Source organism: Delphinapterus leucas, chromosome 19 (genome assembly GCF_059928025.1).
Source record: "Delphinapterus leucas isolate spDelLeu-1000000601 "Yukka" chromosome 19, BTC_Dleu_Yukka2, whole genome shotgun sequence".
Lineage (NCBI taxonomy): Eukaryota > Metazoa > Chordata > Mammalia > Artiodactyla > Monodontidae > Delphinapterus > Delphinapterus leucas.
This window is the reverse complement of record NC_143147.1, coordinates 25,218,036-25,244,456: the sequence shown is the minus strand read 5'-3', so window position 1 is coordinate 25,244,456 and position 26,421 is coordinate 25,218,036. Positions and strand designations below refer to the sequence as shown.

General features: G+C 41.0%; 1 protein-coding gene and 1 pseudogene across 11 annotated transcripts in view; one reads left to right on the top strand and one right to left on the bottom strand.

Annotated features, from left to right (window-relative positions):
- The window catches only part of MYO1D (myosin ID), a 344,153-nt gene that overhangs the window by 195,045 nt on the left and 122,687 nt on the right, over positions 1-26,421 (top strand). For 6 of the 11 annotated variants that reach the window (XM_089900792.1, XM_089900794.1, XM_089900787.1 and 3 more), the window contains one exon: positions 9,556-9,669. In XM_089900792.1, the coding sequence (XP_089756918.1) occupies positions 9,556-9,669 (114 nt within the window). The other 5 variants (XR_016388918.1, XM_089900790.1, XM_089900789.1 and 2 more) reach the window with 5 other exon arrangements.
- Positions 16,913-21,178, bottom strand: LOC149744835 (small ribosomal subunit protein eS24 pseudogene; annotated as a pseudogene).

Below are 26,421 nucleotides of genomic sequence, written 5' to 3'. Positions count from 1 at the left end.
TTAATATTTGAAAAAATAATGGCTGAAATTTTTTCACATTTGATGAAAACTATAAACTCATCAACAGACATCAAACACAAAAAAACATGAAGAAAACTATACCAAGGCACACCATGACAAAACTGCTTAAAACCAGTGATAAAGAGAAAAGAGACCGAGGAAAAAGATGAGGATGCATCAGAATTTTTGTCAGAAACGATGCAAGTGAGAAGACAGTGGAGCACCAACTTTAAAATTGTTTTATAGAAAGAAAAGAAAAACAAACCTGTCAACCTAGAATTCTGTATCTAGCAAAGGGTAGCTTCCAAAAACCAAAGTGAAATAAAGACTTTTTTAGGCATGTCTGAAGATATGCACTCATGGGAAATGTTGAAGGGAGTCCTTCAGGCAGAAGGAAATGCGGACATACCCCAAAGAATGAAGAGCAAGGGAAATGGTAGCTACATGGGTAAATACCTACAACTTTTATTATCGTTTAAATCTCTTTAAAAGATAATTGACTGTACCGCAGTGTTCATAGCAGCATTCTTCACAGTAGTGAAAGGTGGAAATAACCCAAATGTCCATCAACAGAAGAATGGATAAAGAATATGTGTGTCCATTCAGTGGAATACTGTTCAGCCATAAAAAAAAAAAAGGAATGAAACGCATGCTACAATGTGGATGAACCTTGAAGATATTATCTAAGTTATTAGACACAAAAAGACAAACCTTGTGTGATTCCACTTCCATGAAATATCTAGAACAGTCAAATTAATAGAAACAGAAAGTAGAATGGTGGTTACCAGGGGCTGGGGGGAGGGAGTAATGGGGAATTATTATTTAATGGGTATTAGTGTTCAAATATTCTATGGAAAAAAGATCAACTCAATACAATACAGACTTTTTAACAAAATAGAGAGCAGCTTGTTTTAAACTTAGAATGAAATACATGTCTCCAAGAAAAGCTTGCTGGCAGTAGCTTGGGCTGGTTACCAAAGTGTAGAGTCTAATTCTGCACTCCTAGATCCAGAAACTCTATTTTATAAGTATACCTAGAGCTGATCAGACAACCAAGAAATGACTTTTGCTAACCAGATTCACACACCCACACAAAATAGTATAAGCCATGATGCCAGTTTTTGAATTTGACAAAGGAATGTACCATTTTGGTGAATTCATTTAGTGAATTTATCTACTATCTAGGATACCTTCCTTTCTAGTATCAAGATATCTGGGAAGTCAAATTAGTCATCAGAACAACTGATCAGAGAGAGTTGGATGGTTTTGAGAATTACATCACCTGCTATAGAAGAGCCTGGCATCTCTGATTCTGTCTTTCTACTGATAGCAATTTGATGTCTGACAGTATGTCTCTCCCTGGGTCCTACTGCATAAAAACTGAAAACTTTTTAGTCATGCTTCTGTATTTCTAAGTTCCATGCAAAATAATACAGTGTATTTCTTCACATTATAGCTTAGATAATGTCATCTTTAGAAACTTTTCAATCCCCAAGGATGTACCGAGGGAAACGATGTGATTTTACTAAAGCCCTCTTCTTTATGCTTTGGTTCTTTTCGAAACAGCCTCTTTCCATTAACTACAATTATAAAATGTCCTTTAAGGTGGGAGACCTGGTAAATAGTTAGTTGCACCCATAATGTGCCCTCTCCTGGTCTGACTCCAGGGAAACTTTATCTCTGGCCCCCTGTGGAGTTGATGAAACCTATAGACAGATCCCTGGAAGTGTTCGGGCAAGAGCAAGCGATAGGGATTTTTCTCTGGTTGAGGGTTTTAGCTTGGGTAATAGAAGACATCAGATGAGATCTTATCTAATACTGAGTCTGTGATCTAGTTTTTCTTTTACATTATGAGTTTAAGAGGAACAAAGATTATGTCCCTATGCCAGAACTACTTTAAGTAAGTCTGAATTTACAAATTCACGTGTGTACGTAAGACATTTGTCTTTGCCGTTTTGACTGAGCTGAGTTATGCAACTCAAAGGAAAAGTCCTTCGTTCCATCAGTGTCCTTCCCACTCATTTGATTCATGCTTTAAGGATGATTTGAGTTGCTAAACCTCAAGGTAAAGTCTTATGACCTGTTCTCTTTAGAAATTACATTTCTACATTAAAAAGAATGAAATGTTTCTAAACAGTGCTTCAGTGTAACTGCTGCTTTTAGGTTTTTGTTTGTTGATTTCCAGATTAATTCATGGACACATCCTAAGAAGGGCTATACCCTCCACTTTACCACCGTGCCTGTTGTTTTTTTGAACCTTGTGTGACCTTGTGAAATCATGCAACACGTTTTGCTTTTTTCATTTTCTTTTGCAACACACTCATATTTCTCAGTGTGATTTCACAAAAGATGAGGAGCCCTACTTTTACTTGTTATTCAGATTCCATTTTAGATGTTCTCTGTTTTCCGTACTCGAAGATGGATACAAATGACTAGTGTTCTCCCAGAGGGTTTTCACAAACCAGTGTTCCATTGAATATGAATTTGTTTTTTTAAGAGCTCCACAACTAAATGTATTTGGGAAAGGCTGGGTTAAGCAGTTAAACATGCTTTTTCAGTGCAGAATTCTATAAGCCTTTGATGTATCCGTGGGATCTGAACACCACTGGTGGGGGGCGGGGAGGGGGAGGGAAGGGGGAGGGGACGAGGTTTGCAGTTCCTCAAACCAGCTTGACTTGGAAACCTGTCTCTCACAAAGCATCGCACAAGGCTAGGGTTGTGCAAAACAACTCAGAAAAACGCTGATGTAGAAGCTCTGCAACCACCTTGTTTCAACTCTTACGACAAGTGCCAGTTCTCTTTTATGGCAAAAACCGTTGCTATGTGAAGTAAATAATCACTACCAAGACTGGCTATTACTTTACCACATAGACTCTGTTTTTCTCTTAATTACAGATACCATTTTTGTCAAGTTGAAGACTGGAAAATGTGCTCTGTGTAAAGGAATGTTTAGAAAATGGACTGATTTCTAAAACTATGAGGCAAAGGGGAGAAAATTCAAACTAAAACATGAAGTTTAGTTTGCTGTATCCTACCTATAGCAATATATTCCACTATATCCTACCCTACCTATCCTAATTTAGTTAACTGTATCACAACTATACCTTCTAGTCTACTAAGGGGAAGGTTCTTTAGTGGGTTCTTTCGTTGTTTTGTTTTGTTTTGCTTTCCTTTTCCTTTCAGTCACTGAGACACATGACGTGGTAGTGATTCAGAAATTTTTAGTGCTTGGTATCTTGATTTAAATATTACCCAAATCTAAAATTGAACCGTCCTAATCAACAAGTTGTTGACTACTTATTTACAAAAATATCCTGTGGTTAATTCTGTCTGTTAGGAAAAGATTTACCTGCAAATGTGGGCGTTCTCTGACTCTCTAACAAAGTAGCACTCTGCAGCATCACACACGTACATTTTCTCCCAAACCCATTATCCAGTTTTGTTTTCTTTATGTGAAATTATATTTATGTTTATTTATATTATGTTTTTCTTTCTATGAAATTACTTTCACTTTTTAGTTTCTTATCTATCTCAACTCCCACCTACCAGTCTCAGACTCCTATTGTAACAGAGGACTTCATGTCATTCCCTCGTACGTCATCAGCAGTTTTTAAAGTGCTTGAACATGCACATTGTAAATTTGGGGGGAAAAAATTATCAAATTACTTAACTTGAGTAAATGCTTACCAGTATAACTTTTTTTCAATTAACAGGAGTCAGGTGCTGGACTTCAAAATGTAGAGAAAAATAAGCTCAATCCCATCTTTAGATTTCTGGTAATAAAAAGACACATTTCTCAATGAAATTGTGAATCTAAAAGAGATCTTAGGGACTTCCCTGGCAGTCCAGTGGTTAGGACTCCGTGCTCTCACAGCTGAGGACCTGGGTTCAATCCCTGGTCGGGGAACTAAAATCCCACAAGCCGCACAGGGCAGCCAAAAAAAAAAAAAAAAAAAAAAAAAATTTTTAAATAAAGATAAATAAATAAATAAAAGAGATCTTAGAAGGGTAGCTACTACCAAGCAACGCAGCGTTACAAATACAGACTCGGAGCCACTGAGGACAGCTCCTCAGGTCCGTTGGCATTCTGTGTGCAGTCTTGTAGTGATGGCTGGTGGTAAAAGTCTTGCCCTCCAGGGACTTAGACTCTGAAGGGAAAAATTAAATTAATGCATGGAAAAGATACTTTATGAGAGAAAAGAAAACGTACAAGTAAATCTCAATAATTTCAACAAGGAGAATGAAAAATAACAGAACAGTAATCCATGTGCTTATATAGTACATGCCATGTTAGGGAGCTTTTCATGACAGAGACAGCTGACTAATAAAATGGCGGCCAGCCTCAGAAATAAAAAAGTAAGAAGATCCGTGGTTGCTCTTTCTTCAGTGAAGACATGAAGCTTTTCCACGACCCAGCTGGGCAGTGGGGACTGAAGCTGTTGAGCCGCTGTGCTTTCACTTGCCACTGGGGAAATGCTTTTCTTACATAATGCATCCTCCGCAGTGTGCTGCAGCCGTCTTCCATCTGTGTTCCAGCCAGACAGTTCCTGTCGTCAACACTGATTGGCTCATGTAGGGAAGAAGACTACTTGAAATTATCCTATGGGATTAAAAGTGCTCTCAAAGCCTGTTGACTTCTCTGGTGGCGCAGTGGTTAAGAATCTGCCCGCCAATGCAGGGGACACGGGTTCGAGCCCTGGTCCGGGAAGATCCCACATGCCGCAGAGCAGCTAAGCCCGCGCGCCGCAACTACGGAGCCTGCGCTCTAGGGCCTGCGAGCCACAACTGCTGAACCCATGAGCCACAACTGCTGAACCCGTGAGCCACAACTGCTGAAGCTTGCGCACCTAGAGCCCATGCTCCACAACAAGAGAAGCCACCGCAATGAGAAACCCACGCACCACAACGAAGAGTAGCCCCCGCTCGCCGCAACTAGAGAAAGCCTGTGCGCAGCAACGAAGACCTAATGCAGCCATAAATAAATAAATTTTAAAAAGAAAGCTTTAAAAAAAAACGTACTCTCAAAACCCACTGGTCAGCAAGGACGTACCAAGTCCTACAGGTTGCCCACTTCTGTACTAGGGGGCTGTGAGGTACAAGAAAGTAGGCACCATACGGTCATTACCCTCAAGGAGCTTCCAGGCAGGCTGGAACACAGGAGTACTGTTCATGAAATAGTAAGGCAATAAATAAAAACCTGCCCTGGATATTTGAGATTCTACATTGTTCTTGTTCTGTTCATGCATTTGTTTGTATTGCGTTATAATTTATGTACAGGTAAATGCACAGATCTCAAGTATACAGTTCACTGAGCTTTGACTAGTGCACACGTCTTTGTAAATCACAACCCCATCAAGGTACAGAACATTTCCATCACCGGAGAGAGCTCCCTCAGCTCCCTTCCCAACCAAGCCCCACCACTACCAAAGGCAACCACTCTTCCGATTTCTTTTACCACAAATTAATTTAGCTGTTTCTTAACCTTCATTTTAAAAAAAAAAGAAATCCTACAGTTGTATGTGAGATTTTTACTTTATTTTGAAGTGAATTTGTTAGTCTTATTTATGACTATTTTGATAACTTATTTGTAGCTATTTTATAAGGAAAGCAGCTTTTGGATAGACCTCCAATTTTAAGACAATCTATAACCTTTGATATTGGCTCAGTTAATTAGAGCTCGATTAGTGACGATATAGTCAGTAGATTTATTATCACAAGATTAATAAGTAAAATCAACATCTTTTGCTAAACATAGCTTCAACTATAAGTTTAAAAAACACAGCATTCTATACAGCCATTTTAGCAAGTATAGTTTTCATGACAGGCATCCACGGTCTAAAAGTTACAAGTCAGCTGTCCTTAAAATTATTAAAGCATTCCAATTATTAAGTGAGAACTTCTGCTTTCTAAGAGACTGAGGATAGATGTAACTCAGTTGTCTTGGTTTTATAAGCATCGGCCAACCTTCCTCCCTATCATTTTCCACAAGCGAAGAGTAATGATGTAGCCAGCGTTTTCCTTTAGCAAAAGCACTTAGACTGGGGCTTCCCTGGTGGCGCAGTGGTTTGGAGTCCGCCTGCCGATGCAGGGGACACGGGTTCGTGCCCCGGTCCGGGAAGATCCGACATGCCGCGGAGCGGCTAGGCCCACGAGCCATGGCCGCTGAGCCTGCGCGTCCGGAGCCTGTGCTCCGCAACGGGAGAGGTCACAACAGTGAGAGGCCCGCGTACCGCAAAAAAAAAAAAAAAAAAAAAAAAGAGCACTTAGACTAATAGTTTCTCCTATTCTCAGGTATCCTGCTTTAAAAGTAAAACCTGTGCTTTTTGGTTTCAGGGTCAATTTTTTGTTTCATTCTTAATTCTGCATATATCCTATATATTGATTCTACAACTGTGTTGTAGAAGTTCAGAAAAAAGCCATGAAAAAAGAGTGAAATAATGTCATTTGTGGCAACATGAATGGACCTAGAGATTATCATACTAAGTGAAATAAGCCAGACAGAGAAAGGTAAATACCATATGATATCAGTTGTATATAGAATGTAAAAAACAAAAAAACATACAAATGAACTTATTTACAAACCAGAAATAACCACAGACATAGGTAACAAACTTATGGTTACCAAAGAGGAAAGGGGTGGGAGGGATAAATTAGGAGGTTGGGATTAACATATACACACTACTATATATAAAGTAGATAACCAACAAGGACCTACTGTCTAGCACAGGGAACTATACTCAATATTTTGTAATAACCTATAGGGGAGAAGAATCTGAGGGGCTTCCCTAGCAGTGCAGTGGTTAAGATTCCACGCTTCCATTGCAGGGGGCACACGTTCGATTCCTGGTCAGGGAACTAAGATCCCTCATGCAGCGCGGCATGGCCAAAATAAATAAATAAATAAAAAGAATCTGAAAAATAATAGATACACATATGTATAACTGAATCACTTTGCTGTACACCTGAAACTAACTCAACATTGTAAATCAACTATACTTCAATTTTAAAAATAATTTTTTAAACTTTTTAATTAAAAAAAATTTTAAATAGAAAAAAAGAATGATCATTTTTTTAAATTAATTAATTTATTTATTTTTGGCTGTGTTGGGTCCTCGCCTCTGTGCAAGGGCCCCCCCAACCGCGGCAAGTGGGGGCCACTCCTCATCGTGGTGCGCGGGCCTCCCACCGTCGCGGCCTCTCCCGCTGCGGAGCACAGGCTCCAGACGCGCAGGCTCAGCAGCCGTGGCTCACGGGCCCAGTCGCTCCACAGCATGCGGGATCCTCCCAGAGCAGGGCCCGAACCCGTGTCCCCTACACCGGCAGGCAGACCCCCAACCACTGCGCCACCAGGGAAGCCCAGAATGATCATTTTTTACTAGAGGAATTGAAGAAGTTTTATAATAGAATGAGAAATTGAGCATTATCTTGACATATACATGGATAAAGAGAAAAAGGAGGGAGTAGAAAATCATAAACAGTTAAGAGAGAGCATGACATGAGGAAACCTGTCATAAAGGAACCAGAGCCCTTGAAGAAATATGTAAAGTCAAATAAGTAGAATAGTGGCAGATAGGAAAACTCTTGAAAGTCAGATAAAGGAATCGTAGAATCTGAGTGGCAGGGTACCTTGGAGATCCTTAGACTTCCTATTTAAAGCCCTTCCCTTCCACCGCACCCACATCAGATGTCTGTTTAGCTTATGCTGAATCCTTCCTGTGTGGGCACTTACTGCCTTCTCATATGGTGCATTCTTTTTATGGAGAGTAATAATAATGAGGAAATTATTTATGTTATATGCAATAGGAAGGCACTATCTGGTTTTGAATGTTTAATCTTTTTTATTTTGTATGTTACAGCTGTACAGTGTAGTGATTCACAATTATAAAGGTTATACTCCATTTATAGTTATTACAAAATATTGGCTATATTCCCCATGTTGTACAACATATCCTTGTAGCTTATTTTATACCTAATAGTTTGTACCTCTTATTCCCCTACCCTTATACTATCCCTCCCGTCTCCCACTGGTAACCACTAGTTTGTTCTCTATATCTGTGAGTCTGCTTCTTTTTGTTATCTTCACTAATTTGTTGTATTTTTTAGATTCCACATATAAGTGATATCATACAGTATTTGTCTCTCTCTGACTTATTTCACTTAACGTAAGTAGATTTAATGTAGAACATGTAGATTCATAAACATGTTTTAGGGAATTTAATCTGAAATATACCTGCCCAGTGCATTAGGAAAGGGACAGAATGAGTTGTCTCAAATAGGTTTTTTTTTAACAGCTTTATTGAGATATGATTCACTTAACATACAGTTCACCATTTTAAAGTATGCAGTTTTAGTGTGTTTAGAGCTATATATCCGTCACTACAACCAATTGCTAAACGTTTTCATTAACCCAAAAAGAAACCCCACACCCCTTAGCTGTCTTCCCCCCAAACCTCCCATCTCCCCCAGCCCTATGAAACCACTAACCTATGCTCTGTTTCTATAGATTTGCTTATTCTAGACATTTCATATAAATGGAATCATACAACATATGGTCCTTTGTGACTCTTTTCTTTCACTTGGCATGTTTTCAGGGTTCATCCATGTTATAGCATGTATCAGTACTTTGTTCTTTTTATTGCCAAATTATATTCCATTGTATGGATACATCACATTTTATTTATTCATTCATCAGTTGATAGGTATTGAGGTTGTTTGTACCTTTTAGCTATTATGATTAAGGCTGCTGTGAACATTCAGGCACAAGATTTTGTGTGGATATGTTTTCAATTCCCCTGTTTATATACTTAGGAGTGGAATGTCTGAGTCACATGGCAATTCTATGTTTAACCATTTAAGGAGCTGCCAGACTATTTTCTAAAGCAACTTCATCATTTTAGACCCCGACCGGTAGTGAGGGTTCCAGTTTCTCCACATCCTGGCCAACATTTGTTACTGTCTTTTTTATTATTGTCATCCTAGTGGGTGTGAGGTGGTACCTCACTGTGGTTCTGATTTACGTTTTCCTGGTGGCTAATGATGTCAAGCATCTTTTCATGTTTTTTACAGCCATTTGTATGTCTTCTCTGGAGAAATGTCTCTTCAAATTCTTTACCCATTTAAAATTTGGCGGGGGGGGTCTTTTTATTATTGAGTTATATACTCTAGATACAACGTATATTCTATTCTTTATATATTCTAGGTAAAAGTTCCTCTTCACATATATGATTTACAAAATTTTCTCCTATTCTGTGGGTTGCCTTTTCACTTTCATTATAATGTCTGGGTTACGTGTTTTTAGTTCTTTAATTCTTCTGTGTTTTTCTTGTTTTCCCTGTTAGATGGTAAACTTGTGAAATTTACATTGTAAAATTCCACAAATCTGGAAACACTCCTTTTCCGTCTCTGTTGCATCCAGAGAGTGGTCATAGGTGGTGCACATCTATTACAGAATCTGGCTCCACAGCCAGCCACCTCTGCTCCTAGATGTTTCCCTGACAGATCATTTGGTTTCATTCTCGGTGATATGTTACGGTTTATTATTTTGTTTTCTTACAGGTGAACCGCTTTAGTAAGGTGGAAGATCGAGCAATTTTTGTCACTGACCGTCACCTGTATAAAATGGATCCCACTAAGCAGTACAAGGTGATGAAGACTATCCCTCTATACAACGTAAGTGTCCTCTGCTCCTCTCTGAATAAAGGATTCTTAACCTGGTGTTCATAGACCACGAGTGGGTCACCAGACTGATCACTAGAACCTCTGGGGCTTTAGGGAGTCCGTGAATTCCTGAAATTTTCTGCCAATCTCATGTTTTTTTACAAAAGTACGATTTTCTATAAGGAGAACCAAAGGTTCCAATAGAATACGAAGGCATTTTGTTTTAAAGTGTAGGACTCTACATTCTACGTGACCTTTATTACTAATCCTAGTCGCTACTCAAATGTTATGACATGAAATGTATTTTCCTATTGATTTTCATAAGCCTTGTTTTTACGTGGAAATGGAATCAGGTAGAGAAGTAGTACGGAATTACTTTATGAAAACGTTACCTCTCTTTTAAATGTAAAATGTATGCTGTTTCCAGAAGTTATTTTCACCAGTATATTTTACCTCTGATGGAAACCCGCTTAGTTATTCACTATCTCCATGGGGTTTTCAAATTCTGTAATCATTCCTTATTTGAAATATGAAATTTGGTGGGTGCCTCCTTGAGTTTCAATTTGAGACTTAAAAAAATTTTTGTATCCTGCTGTATGGGGTCTGCTTTACGAGTGACTGTTTGTTCTGATCTTGAAAAAGATCTTCCTGGACTGCTGGATCTTTCCACGTGTCAGGTGACTTTCCTCTGTCTGCCCGTTCTTAAAGAGGGAGGTCTGGGTTTGTCCAATCATGGGATCTATGAGGAGTATTATTTGAAGATTGTTTTAAATCCTTTTGGCCTCTGCAAAGGGGAATAGGAAACATATTGTTTTATAGTTTTATTTCGTTAAATCAGGAGTCCTGTTGGCTGTGAGGTTCAATGAAGACAAACTATTCCTGGCTCTGCTAAATAATTTAGAACATCCCTGCAGGCCTGTCACCTGATGGTGAGGCTGAGATTTGTCTCCGTCACCCAGTCCCCCCACCCCACACACACATGCATACACACCTTTCTCCCTTTCAGTAGGAAGGCGAATGGATTGCAGCTAAGAAGGAGATGATGTTCTAATACATTCTTGAGCGTATGTAGTCTTCTTAGCAAAGACTTGTAATCTTATATAGCCATCACAGTTTAAGCCTAATAACCCTGCCGTCTCGACGAAGGAGATGAAGGAAGATACAGGAGAAAACCAAGTTTTGTCAAAGTCTAATAAAGTGTACTTTATTTCTTTGCCTTACTTTCTATTAAAGGGAAATCAATCAGGCACGTGATACGAGTTCGATAAGTAGTTAACCAGGTCTTTGAACCAAAGTTGTTTTCCCAAACTACCTTCCTTTTTCATGTTGACTGGGGTATGTTTAGAGTCACTCTTCCCCTTCGTCATCATTACCATCATCAGGGTTATCAATAATATCATATTATACAAAACTTAACCACGTTTTGCCACGGAGCAACTAAGCCCACGCACCACAACCACTGAGCCTGCGCTCTAGAGCCCGCGAGCCACAACTACTGAGCCCGTGTGCCACAACTACTGAAGCCCGTGCGCCTAGAGCCCGTGCTCCACAACAAGAGAAGCCACTGCAATGAGAAGCCCGCTCACCGCAACTAAGAGTAGCTCCTGCTTGCTGGAACTAGAGAAAGCCTGCTCGCAGCAAGACCCAACACAGCCAAAAATAAATAAATTTATTAAAAAAAAAAAATTAAAAATGTTTAACACTCGTAAAGGTAAACGATGTCAATAGGATGGATACACACTGTCACAGATGCTGTCGGTACTCTGCCCACCTCCCCTTGTATTCCCTTACCATTTTTGTACACAACAGCCTAACTTCTGACAGCCAACACCTTTGTCCAAAGGCTTCCCTCAGGCTGCCAGAGTCCACAGAGGGCTGGAAACGCCCACCCACCCCCAGCCACCCAAATGACTAGTGGGTGTGGGGTATAAATGCTCCATCCCCACCATTCATCGGTCACAATGATTCTCAGGTGTGTTTTACACCATTTGCTGGAGCTTTTCTGTAGGAATCAGCTGCGCTGCCCGCCGTGTTGGCTGCTTCGTAACGGGACCTACTGGCTGCTTTCCCTTCCTGAGCCACCTCCCCACTCCCTTGCCCATGTACCTGCACCTCCCGAATCAATTCTGAGGCTCATCAGCCTTTGTCTCGGGACCTGCTTTGGGGAGGAACTACCCTCTTAGGAGGGAGCAGATTGAATGGGGCACAGGACTTCCAGCCATGTCTACCTATAAAAATGTTGTTCAGTCTGAAGCAAACACAGCCAGATATTGTCTGGATCATAGGGACATGGGTGTTTGTTATTTTATTCTTTATCCTTTTTGTATGAAATGTTTTGAAGTTACAAACAAAGTTTAAGACAAGGAACCTTTAAAAATGATACTGCTAATAGCAGGAATGAAGAAGCTGGGAGGGGATGAAGGAGAAAGATTTCAGTCTTAACTAAATTGAGTTTTGGGTATTGGTGAAACTTGTAAGTACATACCCCATAGATCACTGGCGTCTAATATTGTAAAGGAGCGGCGGGTAGCATTCAGCACTTAGGATAAAAATTTAAGAGCGGACAGATGCATGTATAATTGGAGGCTGAAATTATGAGTCTAGAGGGAGAAGGGGCAGCTGATTTGAGAACATCCACGCTTAAATGGTGGGGAAAAGAGAGTGGCTGAAGGAAATGGAATAAAAAGGAGATCTCTTCTTTCTGGACCTCCATTTTCTCCTCTCCTAATGTGCCGAATGAGCTCTAATTTCCCTTCAGTTCCATAAGGTTATGAATTATTCCAGGAAGGAAAAGAACTTTGGGAACACTGTGTTTCAGAATCAAGTTGGAAAGTTTTCAGAAATGAGAGTAATGAGTGGAAACATATAGCTGAGGATCCCACAGTTACTCTTCCCCTTCTGTGCTCTTCATTCCTCCTTCTGCCCTGGTGCCTTTCCTGTGTTAGTTGGACTTTTCTGGCTCCAGGGAAGAGATGGGTATTAGCGGGAGGGGGAAATTTCCCTCTGTCCCTGTCGAGTTTCTGTGGCTGGACTAATAATAAAATTGACACGAGGCAGATTAACAGGAGAAAACCCAACTTAGTTTTGTGGGCACAGGAGATCATAAAATGATGCACAGAGAGTGACCAAAAGTAGGTAACTTTTATGTCTTTGTGTATAAAGAAACAATAAATTTGTGAGGATCGGACAGGACAGAGAAACTTAGGTTCGGGTGCATAATTATAAGGAATTTAAGCAATGATTGGGCTTGGGTAGTAAATTAGTAAAGAAGTAGCAAGGTTTATTTATACAGGCTTCTCAGACCTGAATTCCCTGTCTCTGACGATAATGATGTCTTTCTACCTCCCAGCCCAGGGAAGGCACCTTTCACATGAGAGGTTTATTTCCTAGTTTCAGAGAAATAGAGAGGAGCATCAAAGTGTCCTTCTTGCATTGGTTGTTTCTTAAGTAACTAATTCAAAACAATCGATATGCCACTGAGACATATTTGGGAGCCTGCCCTGGGCCCCAATATGACTATATACTATCTCAAGTAATGCTTTGCTTTGTTTTTGATAAAGGATACACATGGTAGTAAGGGAAAGGAATCTCATAGAAACCCAGGAAGCGATTCAGGTTTTAAGGCAGCTCTGAGGGGTCATATTATTCCGTGGCCCCCTCAGCAACATGTTGCTTAAGATGGTCTAAGTTTCTGCCATTCACTGTCTCTACTTCTCCTTGTGTGTCTTCTTACTAACAATTACCTTTCTTGCCAGATGGCCTGGGCCAGTGCTAGGCTTAGGTCTGAGTCAGCCAACCCAGCAAACCATTAGAGTTTCATCCTGCAGTAACATTGAACACCGTGTCTCCGATGAGGCCTCACCATAGCAACCAGTTCTGCAGGATCCAAACTGGTACTTCAGCTCCTTGTCAAGCACTTGCAAATCTATGCATAGTCTTGCCTGACTTCTCCTAGCATAGCACGGATAATGACTACAGTTCATTTGAGGTGTAAATGATCTCTTCCCTCTACAATTTTTGACCGTTGTCCTTAGGCCCCAGCCACATTTGGACCTGCTAATTATTGAGGTGGGTCATTAGGTTTTCCTAATGGGAAAGAGTCAGTGGGAGAGCAGTGCTTCAAATAGGCTACATTCATCAGGCATCCTTGGGTCCTTGGACTCTTCCACCTACCGCCATTCCACTTGCCAGGATCCCGGTCTTTGTCAAGCAGGACCTAAATTGCGCCCATGGATGACCACCATAGGTAAGAATTCAGCTGATGCTGCAGTTTGACAATTTAGCCAGTTTTCGAACCTGTGCTTTCAGCGGAAAAGCATTTCCTCGGTTTCTTTACAGCTCCCAGCCAGGCAATATGGGACCACTATTTGTTGCTTTCCTAATGCACCATAAAAAGTACCCATCCAATTCATTGTCTGTGTCTTCTAAATTCATTGAACTTCTATAAAGCAGCAGCACCTAAGTGCCCCAAGCGCTTAACTTTGATGGGCACTTGGTGTAATTTAAGTAAAACTGAGAGCACTGGATTGGCAGACCCTTGGAATGTTTTATTGACATGTGGCACACGCTCTACTGCTATTCACATCTGGGCAAATATTTTCACTTGCTTATTGAAGTATGCCCTACATGCAGAAAAATGCACAGATCTTAAGCGTATAGCTTGACAAATTATCACAAAGTGAGTTCACCTGTGTAACCATCCCCAACATCAAGATATAAGTCGTTAAAACCCCACGTGTCCTCTCGCAGTCGCTACCTCTTCCTTCCTTTTCAGAGGCACACTTTTGCTCTTTTTGAACTTAATGTAAGTGAAATCAAACACTGTGTATTCCTTTTTGTGTTTCTTTCGACATTATGTTTACGAGAACAGCCACGTTATTTCATAAAATTCTAGTTTGCTCATTTTCATCACGGTGTAGCATTTCCTTGTGAGAATATACCACAGGTTGTTTATCCATTCACATGTTGATGGATATTTGAGATTTTTAAAATCACTCTTGTGCATGTCTTTTGGTGTCTATATGATGCATGCATTTTCATTGGACAAACGCCCAGGAGTGAGACTGCTGTTGAATTTTAGTAGATAGTTCCAGTTTTCCAAAGTAGTCATACTGGTTTACAACCCCCATCCCCACCCCAGCAAAATGGGAAAGTTCCAGTTGCTCCATTTCCTCTCCAACCCTAGATACTGACAGTCCTGAATTTCAACAGTCCTGGTAGGTATGTGGTAGTTACGGTTCTAGCTTAATTGAGATATAACAGACATAAAACATCGTGTAAGTTTAAGGCGTACAGTGTGTTGATTTGATACATTTATCTGTTGCAGTACAATTACCACCATAACATCAGGCAACACCTCCATCACGTCACATAATGGCCATTTCTTTTTTTGTAGTGAGAACGTTGAAGATCTGATTACTTGGCAACTTTCAAGTTATGTAATACTGTATTATTAGCTGTAATCACCATGCTGTATAATAGATCCCAAGAACTTACTCATCTTCTATCTGGAAGTTTGTACCCTCTGACCAATATCTCCCCATTCTCCCCACCCTCCCCTGAGCCCCTGGCAACCACCACTCTCTCTGTTCCTCCGAGTTTATCATTTTTAGATTCTACATATAAGTGATATAATAGAGTATTTGTCTTTCTCTGTCTGACTTATTTCCATTATAATGCCCTCAGGATTCACCCAGGTTGTTGCACACGGCAGGATTTCCTTCCTTCTCACGGCTGAACAATATCGCATTGTGAATGTTTACCACATCTCTATCCATTCATCCATTGACGGATACACATTGTGGGTTTTCTTTGTAATTCCCTTATTACTAATAAGGTTGAGCCCCTTTCTTTGTGGTTATTGGTCATTTGGATGTCTTTTACGAAGTGCCTGTTCAAGTCTCTTGCTGCTTTTCTGTTGGGCTGTCTTTTAAAAATTGATTTCTAGGAGTTCTTTTTATATTCTGCCTGTGTGCCCATTGACAGTTACATGTGTTGCAGATATCTTCTCCAGCTCTGGGACTTGCCTTTTCATTCTTTCAACATTTTTCATGTTGACATAGTTTATCAGTTCTTTCCTTTAAGGTTGATGCTTTTTTATTTTTGTTTAAGAAATCATTCCCGGGCTTCCCTGGTGGCGCAGTGGTTGAGAGTCCGCCTGCCGATGCAGGGGGCACGGGTTCGTGCCCCGGTCCGGGAAGATCCCACATGCCGCGGAGCGGCTGGGCCCATGAGCCATGCGCGTCCGGAGCCTGTGCTCCGCAATGGGAGAGGCCACAACAGTGAGAGGCCCGCGTACCACAAAAAAAAAAAAAAAAAAAGAAATCATTCCCTATCCCAAGGTCGCGAAGATATTCTCATCTGCTCTATCCTATAAGCTTTATTGCTGTGCCTTTCACGTTGACATCTTCCAGTCCACCTAGAATTGATTTTTGTGTATATGCGAGGCAACAGCCCAGGGTTTATTTTTTTCCCGTGTGGGTAAACAGTTGAAAAGACCATCTTTCCCCCATTGCTCTTCAATCCCACATTTGTCCTAAATCAAGTGTGTCCATATGTCTCTTCCTAGTTTCTCTACTCTGTTCTATTGGTCTATTGTCTATCTTTGTGCCAAAGACAGTTTTAATTACTGTTGGGCAAAGATTTTATGAACTCTAAAATTATAATAAATTTCCAAAATCTCTCCCTTCAGTTTCACCCTCCTCCCAGTATAATGTTCTCATTAGCTATATCCATATGAAGGAAAAGAGAGCTGGGGATGCTGGTAAAGCCAATCCTAGCAGAAGGGACAGCTTGCTGTTCACCCATTTTCTTTGTCAAAAAGTCAGATTCCTGTAGGAGTCAGTCAGTTTCAGAAATGAATAAAGTTCATACCCATCAAGGGGCAGCCACCACTCCACTGTAATCTATTGTGACCACGCCAGAGTCTAGTATGCCAAACCTTTGGATTCACCTAGAAAAAAAGCTGAAGTCTGTAGTATATGTAAGATCTCCTGATTGTTAAATGCCATGTAAGCCAAACAGAACACGCCTTGTAAGCCATATTCAGCCCACAGGGCACCAGTTTGCTGCTCCTATTAAAACAGGTCTTTACCGTGGAGAATGGACTTGGAGACACGGGGAGAGGGAAGGGTGAGCTGTGACAAAGTGAGAGAGAGGCATGGACATATATACACTACCAGACGTAGAATAGACAGCTATGGGAAGCAGCCGCATAGCACAGGGAGATCAGCTCGGTGCTTTGTGACCACCTAGAGGGGTGGGATAGGGAGGGTGGGAGGGAGGGAGAAGCAAGAGGGAGGGGATATGGGGACATATGTGTACGTATAGCTGATTCACTTTGTTATACAGCAGAGATTAACACAACATTGTAAAGCAATTATACTCCGATAAAGATGTTAAAAAAAAGGTCTTTACCTATTTGTTACTCTTAAATGAGCTGTAACCATATTCCTTGGCCTCCTTCCTGCCAACCTTTAAAAATTCTAAAATCTGTGGTATGTTTTATTCTAGATTTTACATATCAATAGTAGAAACAAACACTAACCACTTCTCACTGATAGAAAGCTATAACTGGGTGTGAGCTTTAGAAGAGTACATTTTCTACTTCAGTTAGCCAGGAAGGAAAGGAATAAAGGAAATCTTTGATATAGGTGTATTTCCAACCTTTAGAACCTTCTACCCCTTCAGAGTTCACTGCTAATTCTCTTCTTCTGACTTTTTATTATAAAATTTTTCAAATGTACAGAGAAGTTGAAAGGATATTACAGGGAGCACCCATATGCCCTCCACCTAGATTAGGTATTTAATTTACTTTTTGGCATATTTGTTTTCTCTCTCTCATGACACTTCACCACTAAAATGCTCCTGTGTGGGGCTTCCCTGGTGGCACAGTGGTTGAGAGTCCGCCTGCCGATGCAGGGGACGCGGGTTCGTGCCCCGGTCCGGGAGGGTCCCACATTCCGCGGAGCGGCTGGGCCCGTGAGCCGTGGCCGCTGGGTCTGCGCGTCCAGAGCCTGTGCTCCGCAGCGGGAGGGGCCACGGCGGTGAGAGGCCCGCGTACCACAAAAAAAAAACCAAAAAACAAAATAAAATGCTCCCGTGTGCATTCTCCTAAGAATAAGGACATCCTCCTTCATAACCACAATACCATTTTCATATCTAAGAAAAATAATATTTCCATAATATTTTATATAATACATAATCATTATCCATCATGTGTTATACAACTCGTATTCAAATTTCCTCAGTTGTTCAAAGAATGTCTTTTTTACCCATTTTTTTAAAATCCCATCTAGGTTCATATTTTGAATTTGGTAGTTACATCTCTTTTAGTCCCAAACTGTATCTCTACGCACACACCCGTTTTTTCATGATAGTGACTTTTTAAAACAGCATTACTGAGGTATAATTTACTGTTATAGGCTGAAATGTATTCCTTCAAAATTCATTTGTTGAAGTCCTAACCCCCAGTACTTCAGAATGTGACTGTGTTTGGTGACAGAATCTCTAAAGAGGTAATTAGGTTAAAATGAGAGCATTAGGGTGGGCCCTGATCCACTATGACTGGTGTCCTTATAAGAAGAGGAGATTAGGACACAGACACATACAGAGGAAAGATCATGTGGGGACACAGGTTGAGACAGACATCCGCAAGCAAGGAGAGAGGCCTCAGAAGGACCCAGCCTTGCCCACACTTTGGTCTTGGACTTCCAGCCTCCAGAACTGTGAGGAAATAGATTTCTGTTGTTTAAGCTACCTGGTCTGGTACTTTGTTATGGCAGCCCTGGCAAACTAATACATTTAGAGTACTTACCCCAAAATTCACCCATTGTAAGGTACAGTTCAGTTACTTTTAGTAAGCTTATGCAGTTGTACAAACATGACATAATTCCAGTTTTGGAACATTCCGTCACTCCAGAAAGTTCTCTCATGCTCATTTGCAGTAAATCCCCACTCCCAACGTCAGCCCTAGATAATCACTGATCTTTCTGTCTCTATACTTTTACCTTTTCTAGAAATTTCATGCACACAGAATTAAACAGTAGATACTGTTTTGTGTCTGGCTTCCTTTACTCAGCATAATGTTTTTGAGGTTCATCCATGTTCCATATATCATTGGTCCTTTCGTTTCACTGCTGAGTAATATTCCATTGCGTGGATCTGCTATATTTCATTTCTCTATTCACCAGTTGATGGACATTTGGCTGCTACGTATGTTCTCATACAAGACTTTACATGACCATGTGTTTTCATTTCTCGTGGGTGGCTATGTATGAATGGAATTATTCCATATGGCATTTGTTTAACTTTGTAAGAAACTAGCAAACTGTTTTCCAAAGTGGATGCTCCATTTTACATTCCCTTCAGTATGAGACTTCTGGTTTCTCCACATCCTCACTAACACTTGGTATGTATGACGTTGAGTTGTTTTTTGTTTTTTTTTAAGGGACAATACTTTTTTTTTTTTTTTTTTTTTGCGGTACGTGGGCCTCTCACTGTTGTGGCCTCTCCCGTTGGGGAGCACAGGCTCCGGACGCACAGCCTCAGCGGCCATGGCTCACAGGCCCAGCCGCTCCACAGCATGTGGGATCTTCCCGGACCGGGGCACGAACCCGTGTCCCCTGCATTGGCAGGCGGACTCTCAACCACTGTGCCACCAGGGAAGCCCTATTTATTTATTTATGTATTTTTTAAACATCTTTATTGGAGTATAATTGCTTTACAATGGTGTGTTAGTTTCTGCTTTATAACAAAGTGAATCAGTTATACATATACATCTATCCCCATATCTCTTCCCTCTTGCGTCTCCCTCCCTCCCACCCTCCCTATCCCACCCCTCTAGGTGGTCACAAAGCACCGAGCTGATCTCCCTGTGCTATGCGGCTGCTTCCCACTAGCTATCTATTTTACGTTTGGTAGTGTATATATGTCCATGCCACTCTCTCACTTTGTCACAGCTTACCCTTCCCCCTCCCTGTATCCTCAAGTCTGACACTGAGTTTTTAAAGAGTCCAGCACTGGTCTCGTCTGGATTTGTCTGATTGTTTCCTCATGGTTCATGTAACTTACTCTCCTAGTCCCTGTATTTCCTATAAACTGGAAGTTAAATCAGGAGATGTTAATTTTGTTTCAATAGTACACTTCCACATACTTCAGATTATACCTTGCATCTCAACAAAGAAGGCACATACACATACAGCAAACTCTGCCTTGTGGATCACCTTTGGAAAATGTTTCATTGTAGCCAAGCTATTATGATGTTGCCCTCACTGTAGCCTAAATTTCTAACTGCTTGTAGAACAGATCCCATGTTTTCCTGTGAACAATTAGAATTTAGCATAAAAAACTAAGATAAATATTGCCATCAAATATTTACCTATTAATAAGTTGCCCATCAGTAACAATACCTGTTATTTTCAGTTTCTTTTCCCAGTCTCTTTTTATAACAAAATTCTTCCACTGCTTTGCTGTTTGATAGTTCTTTTTTTTTTAAGTTTTCACAGTTTATGAATCCTCTGATTTAAAATCTGCACAATTACAGCAGATAAAGTCACTGCATAATCTTTACTCCTTCTTTCTGTCAGCACCATCAGTGACCTTTACAGTCCCCCTGACTTTGTTCATTCTGTTCTTGTGTTCCTTTCACTGTTTTCTTGAAGTCTTTTTCTTCTCATACAGGCCATGTCTTGCAAGTCTGTGTATGGCTTTATTTTTCTTTGCATCATCCGAGGAATCGGAAATCACACCAAAGCCATTTATCTTGCCACCACCGAAATGGTTCCGAATCCAAACACAAAGATGACACCTAGTGTAGTCTTGTACATTTTGTCTGGTCTTTCCCAAATTTCTTAGATACTGTTGCCTTTCCAGGATGAAGGACATCAGTGACCATTTGTTTCCGTAGTTGGTTGGTCATGAACTTCCTGGTCTAGATAGTTACTGTGTCATTCCTAATGGTGGTTGATCCTCAGGCAGCCAGGGAGGAAAACCTGGATACTTCTTACGTGTTTCTACAACTATTCTCTCTCTTCCCCAAACCTCTGGCAACCACTGATCATTTTACTGTCTCTATGGTGGTGCCTTTTCTAGAATATCATATATTTGGAATCATACAGTATGTAGCGTTTTCATTCTGGCTTCCTTCAGTTAGCAATAAGTATTTAAGGTTTTTATATGCCTTTTTGTGACCTGATAGCTTATTCTTTTTATTGCTGAATAATAGTCCATTGTATGGATGTGCCATAGTTTGTTTATCCATTTGCCTATTGAAGCATCTTGGTTGCTTCCAGTTTTGGGCAATTATGAATACAGCTGCTAGAAACATTCACATGCAGGTTTTCTTATGGACATGAGTTTTCAAATCATTTGGGTAAATACCTTCAAGTGCAGTTTTAGCTCCTGTGATAAGGCCAAATTTGGCTTTATAAGAACTACCAAACTGTCTTCCAAAGTGACTGTCATTTCTGCAGTCCCGCCAGCAACGATCGAGAGTTCTGTTGCTTCTTATCCTCACCAGCATCTGCTATTACCAGTTTCTTTTTTTTTAATTTTAGCCATTCTAACAGGTGTGTAGTGGTATCACGTATTTTTCTTTTTTTTTTTTTTTTTTTTTGGTGCGGTACGCGGGCCTCTCACTATTATGGCCTCTCCCGTTGCGGAGCACAGGCTCCGGACACGCAGGCTCAGCAGCCATGGCTCACGGGCCCAGCCGCTCCACGGCACGTGGGATCCTCCCGGACTGGGGCACGAACCCGCGTCCCCTGCATCGGCAGGTGGACTCTCAACCACTGCGCCACCAGGGAAGCCCTCACGTATTTTTCTATTACCCTAAATTATATAACCCAGCCCACACTGGGGTCTCAGTCAATCTTTAGTTACAAGAATCATCTCTCCCCTCTCTGTGGTCAGTTGGTTTGTGTTCAGGAGATAATGACTGATCTTGACATAAGCCTAAGCAAAATATAATTAAAAGATAAATTTGAGACCTTTTTTTTCCCTTCCGTTAGCAAAAATTCTTCAATCAATTTATCATTTAGCCATGGTTCCAGTCACTCTTCACAGGAAAGATAAAAATGGGAAACCGTGAAAGGTTTTTGAGAATACCCTCACAAATGGCATGGTCAACTAACTGTACATAGCAATCTGAGGACGAAACACTCAAGTTACAGGTGACCCCTTTATTTTATTTATTTATTTTTTTCAGGTGACCCCTTTATTAACTACAGAGTGGCTTTCTAGGTACAAATGCTGCATAGTTAGTTAGGTTAGGAATCGGTGTTATTGTCAAATTAGTGTCATCCCCCTTGAGTCACTCTCAACACTATATTTGTAAATGGTAATATCGAAAGAAAGCATTAATTCCAAAACAGTTGTCAAGAAAGTTTAAAATTTATACAGGGTCGGGGGCAGTGGGATCAGAATCCAAATGTTTTGCAAAGCAGGGAGACTCGTGGTAGCTGCAGCTTGATGCAGAGAACAAAGGCAAGAAGTAGCCCATACAGTTAGCCACGTTGTGTGCAAAACTCTGGTCACAACCTCTTTAACTCCGTGTATCATCCTAGAGATCACTATAAATCAGTGGGGAAAATTGCACCCCATGGCTGTGGCACATTGCTCGAATCAATGCACTGCTGCCCCTGCCTTTCGAGTTCCTGTGGGCATGGCCTCTCCCCAGCCAGCGCTCAGGGAGCTGATTGCCAAGACTGAGTTTAATTTGCGTAAACATGAAATCTGTTCACCGGTTTCGAGGGAGACCGCATAAACTGAAACATTTAACCTGACCTCAGCTGGAGCTCCTCTCACCCTTTTGTTGGGGGAACTGTGTTGGTTTTGCCCACAGTTGATGGGTTGGTTTGAAAAATACTTGAATCTGCCCTTGAATGCTATTTGATATAGTCCCTTTTTATCAGTATGGGCTTGATGGCTAAGGAAGCAGCCAATTAATTTACACAAATACCTCCTTTAGTTCTATGGAGAATACGAAGCAAGCGGGCGGGCTAGAGAAGAGAGACAATTATCTGAAAGGGTGCGACTGTTTTGTAGAGGTAAATGGATTGTAATTCTGCCAGGCATCATGCTTTATTACTCTAACTGACAGTGACTGGCTAGAAAGATACTGTTTCATTTGGAAGATAGATTGTCCTTGTAATATGTTACAGGGCTGAATCCTGCTAAAAATCCATCCGCCTGCTGGCTTTGCTCCCCATCACCATTGCTAAAGCACCCTGCCCTCGTGGCATTGTCCCAGGAGAAGGTGTTTCCATGGTAATCTCAATGGAGGCAGTCAGCTGACGTCTGGCACCGCCTGAGCTGGTGCGCGCCAGCCTTCTCCTCTCTCACTCCTCCCTCGAGCCTTTAAACTATATTTATTAGTCCTCTTTAATGGAAAGTATATAACCCCTTAATGTCAGACACTGAGTGCACTCGGGTTAATTTATTTATTTGGGTAGCAAGCTTACTACCTTCCTAATTAATTCTTGGCAGTTCCTGCAAGCTGTATTATTTTGAATATCTTGTGCAAACGTTTATATTTTTGCCTGTTACAACAAAGAGCATTGCTTAGCAATATTGGGTATTTGGAAACCTCCGTTCTTAGAAAAAAAGCAATGTCTATATTAAAGAAGAATTTTAAAAGATAAAGATGTTAGGGTTTCAGTTTAATTTTTCAAGAATCTTTTCCTGCTCTGATGCTGTGGCAACGAAATGGTCCACTGTCCTTGTAATTTCTTTTAGCGATCCATTATTTTATGATTGGATTCGAGTGAGCCACATGGTTTTAAAATACTTCTAAGAAATGTGACATCTAGCCGTGTTATCTCATTTTTTTTTAAATAAGAGAAAAAAGTCAGAATTTCAGAGCTAACCTGAAATTGATTGTTTTCCTGACATGTGTTTGGAAGTAAATGCCTTTTGTTGTACGGTTAGAGACCACCACTTAATGCTAAACCATACTAAATGAGCAAACTGACTTACGGTGTCAAAAGTCAGTGCTTTGGGACAGGAGGTAGAGTCCATTTTGATTAGTACTGTGCGTGGAAATTCAATTACAAATGTAAAAGATGTATCAAAGCGGGGTCTGAAAGCAGCAGTCATTAGAACCAATGCATGACTCCTTTGAAAAGCTATCTCTTTAAAGAAACACAAAGCCTTTTTAAAAATAAAGCATAAGAAAATTAGTGTGACACCACATTTATCCAGAGGCCAGATTGCTAGAAACAAGATCCTTTTAAAACAAAGCCCTGAATGGAGGCGTGCACATAAAAGATCTGTGCGTTTGCAGAAACAGACGTCACTAACCTTGCAGCAATAGGTTTCCTTTTACACAACTGTCCTATGAGAGCTCTCTTTTCCGCAGTCAGCCTTTTTGAACACCTACTATGTGCTGTGCATTTGCCAGGCACTAGCAGTGGAATAGTCTGTCACTCAGTCTGCCCACAGGCCCGCGGGAGAGGCAGAGAAGCAAACCAGCCCGCCCGACACAGGCCTGTGGCAGCTGTATAGGTACAGATGACTGTACCTTCCTCTCCAGGGGAAACTGTCGCTCAGCAAGGTAAAGTAATGGCCCAAGGTCACAAAGCTCACAGGCAGTGGCACCTGGCTTCCGTTAGACCCTGGAGCCCTCAGAATCGCAACCCTGATGGTAACCTCCTATCACCGCCTCCCATTTTATGATGAATAACGCATACAACTCAGATCCTATTTTAAGAAGAGGAAAGAAATAGAACTAACATTAGTCACATGCCCAGTGTCAGGCATTTATTAGGAGATTTTTTTCTCTTCTAAATTAATTAATTTATTAATTTATTTATTTTTGGCTGTGTTGGGTCTTTGTTGCTGCGCACAGGCAGCTACTCTTCGTTGCGGTGCGCGGGCTTCTCATTGCGGTGGCTTCTCTTGTTGCGGAGCACGGGCTCTAGGCGCACGGGCTTCAGTAGTTGTGGCTCTCCTGCTCTAGAGCGCAGGCTCAGTAGTTGTGGTGCACGGGCTTAGTTGCTTTGCGGCACGTGGGATGTGGGATCTTCCTGGACCAGGGCTCGAACCTGTGTCCCCTGCATTGGCAGGTGGATTCTTAACCACTGTGCCACCTATTAGGAGATTTGAATATACTGTGTCTCCATCTTTATAAGAATTCTGTGCAGGAAGTTAAGTATCATTTATCAATGAATCACTTGAGTTTCCAAGTACAGTACTGATGAAAATGGAGTTTACCTCCTGCCCCAAAGCCCTGACTTTCGACATTATAACTGGATTTGCTTAGTACCGTTTACCATAAGCAGTCGTCTCTAACCGTTACAATTCCCAGAGGTATTGGTCACTAGTGTAGGATTTCAGTACAGATTTTCAGACACCAGAGCCCCAAAGCCCTAGTGAGCCATAATGCTAAGCACCTTCTGGTTTAGTTGAGTATGATGCTCTCTCTTTTTTTCTCTCCCCCCATTCTCCTTGTTTATTTAGGTCTTTCTTACAATATTAATTGCTTCCTAAAATATTTCATCGTAACCTTTTGAGGATAAGTGACTTGTAGGCCTTGGGGATCCCGCAGGAAATGACATAATCAAGACAAGAGCTTGTGTACCAGCCCTGTTCTACCTGTCAAGGACTCTCAAGGTGTGGTGCATTAGGGTCCAAAAAGAAAAAGGAAAAGGAAACCTTTTGCTTCATTTCCTTTGGAGAAAAAAAAAACAGCACTTGGAATCGAGCTGCCACATTGTACTTCCATTTGCACAGCTGTTTCTCTCTTAATTGCAACCCTGTCTTTTCCAAGAATAAACATGTAGGAAAAGGTACTATAGTCTCAGGCCAGAAAAAAATATGGTGCTTTCACTGCTAACCTGATACTTAGGAGATTTGAATTTGATTTCATTTAGTTTCCACTTTTCAAGCCCAAATCAAAAATGTTTGTAGCTTCTAACTCGGGGGTTCTCAACCTTGGCCGCATGTTGGAATAGCTTGGGGAGTTTTTTAAAAATGCTGATACCCAGGCCACATCCCAGACCAATGAAATTGAGTCTCTGTGGGTAGGCACCGGCATGTTTTAAAGCTCCCTAGTGTGCAACCAGGGAGGCAATCCACTGATCTAACTATTCTGTTAACCAAATTTATTCACTTTTGTCGTTCTAGCTATTTCTTGGAATCATCTGTTGAAAGTTGGACTTGCCCCCAGATTCAGTTCTGCCATTAGATTTTTCTCACCTCTGTGTGTGTGTGTGTGTTTGCGTGTGCGTGCAAGCACACGGGCACATGCACCCATACGTGGGAAAGTGACAGGGAGAGAGTGTGTGTGTTTTCTGGAAAACCTTGGGATCCTGTGATCTGTATCAAAAATTAAATCGTCTTGAAGGTACTGACTATGGCTTCATGTTTGCAGATGGTCTCTTCAACAAGAGTAGTAGAGATAATCACTTTATGTTTGCTGACTTTCATCCCTTGTGATGGACGTCACCATACACTGTCTCACTTGACCCTCCCCACATCACTGGGAGGCAGTCCTGCACTGGTCCTGAACTCTTAGGTATTAAATAAATGAGCTTAGTTCTTTGTTACTGGTTGAGGTTCAGAGCAAACGTTCTTTACACTGAATTGTTATAGCAAAGTTCTAATGTACTACAGGGAGAATCTGATTTTCTGACATAACAGACCGAAAAAAAGATTTTATTTTATTGGAATTATATCTAAATAAAGACGTCTTTACAATGTGTCGGGGATGGAGATACATCAGGCAGGGTAGGTAGAGTGGACAAGTTCAGGATCCCTTCTCCTGAC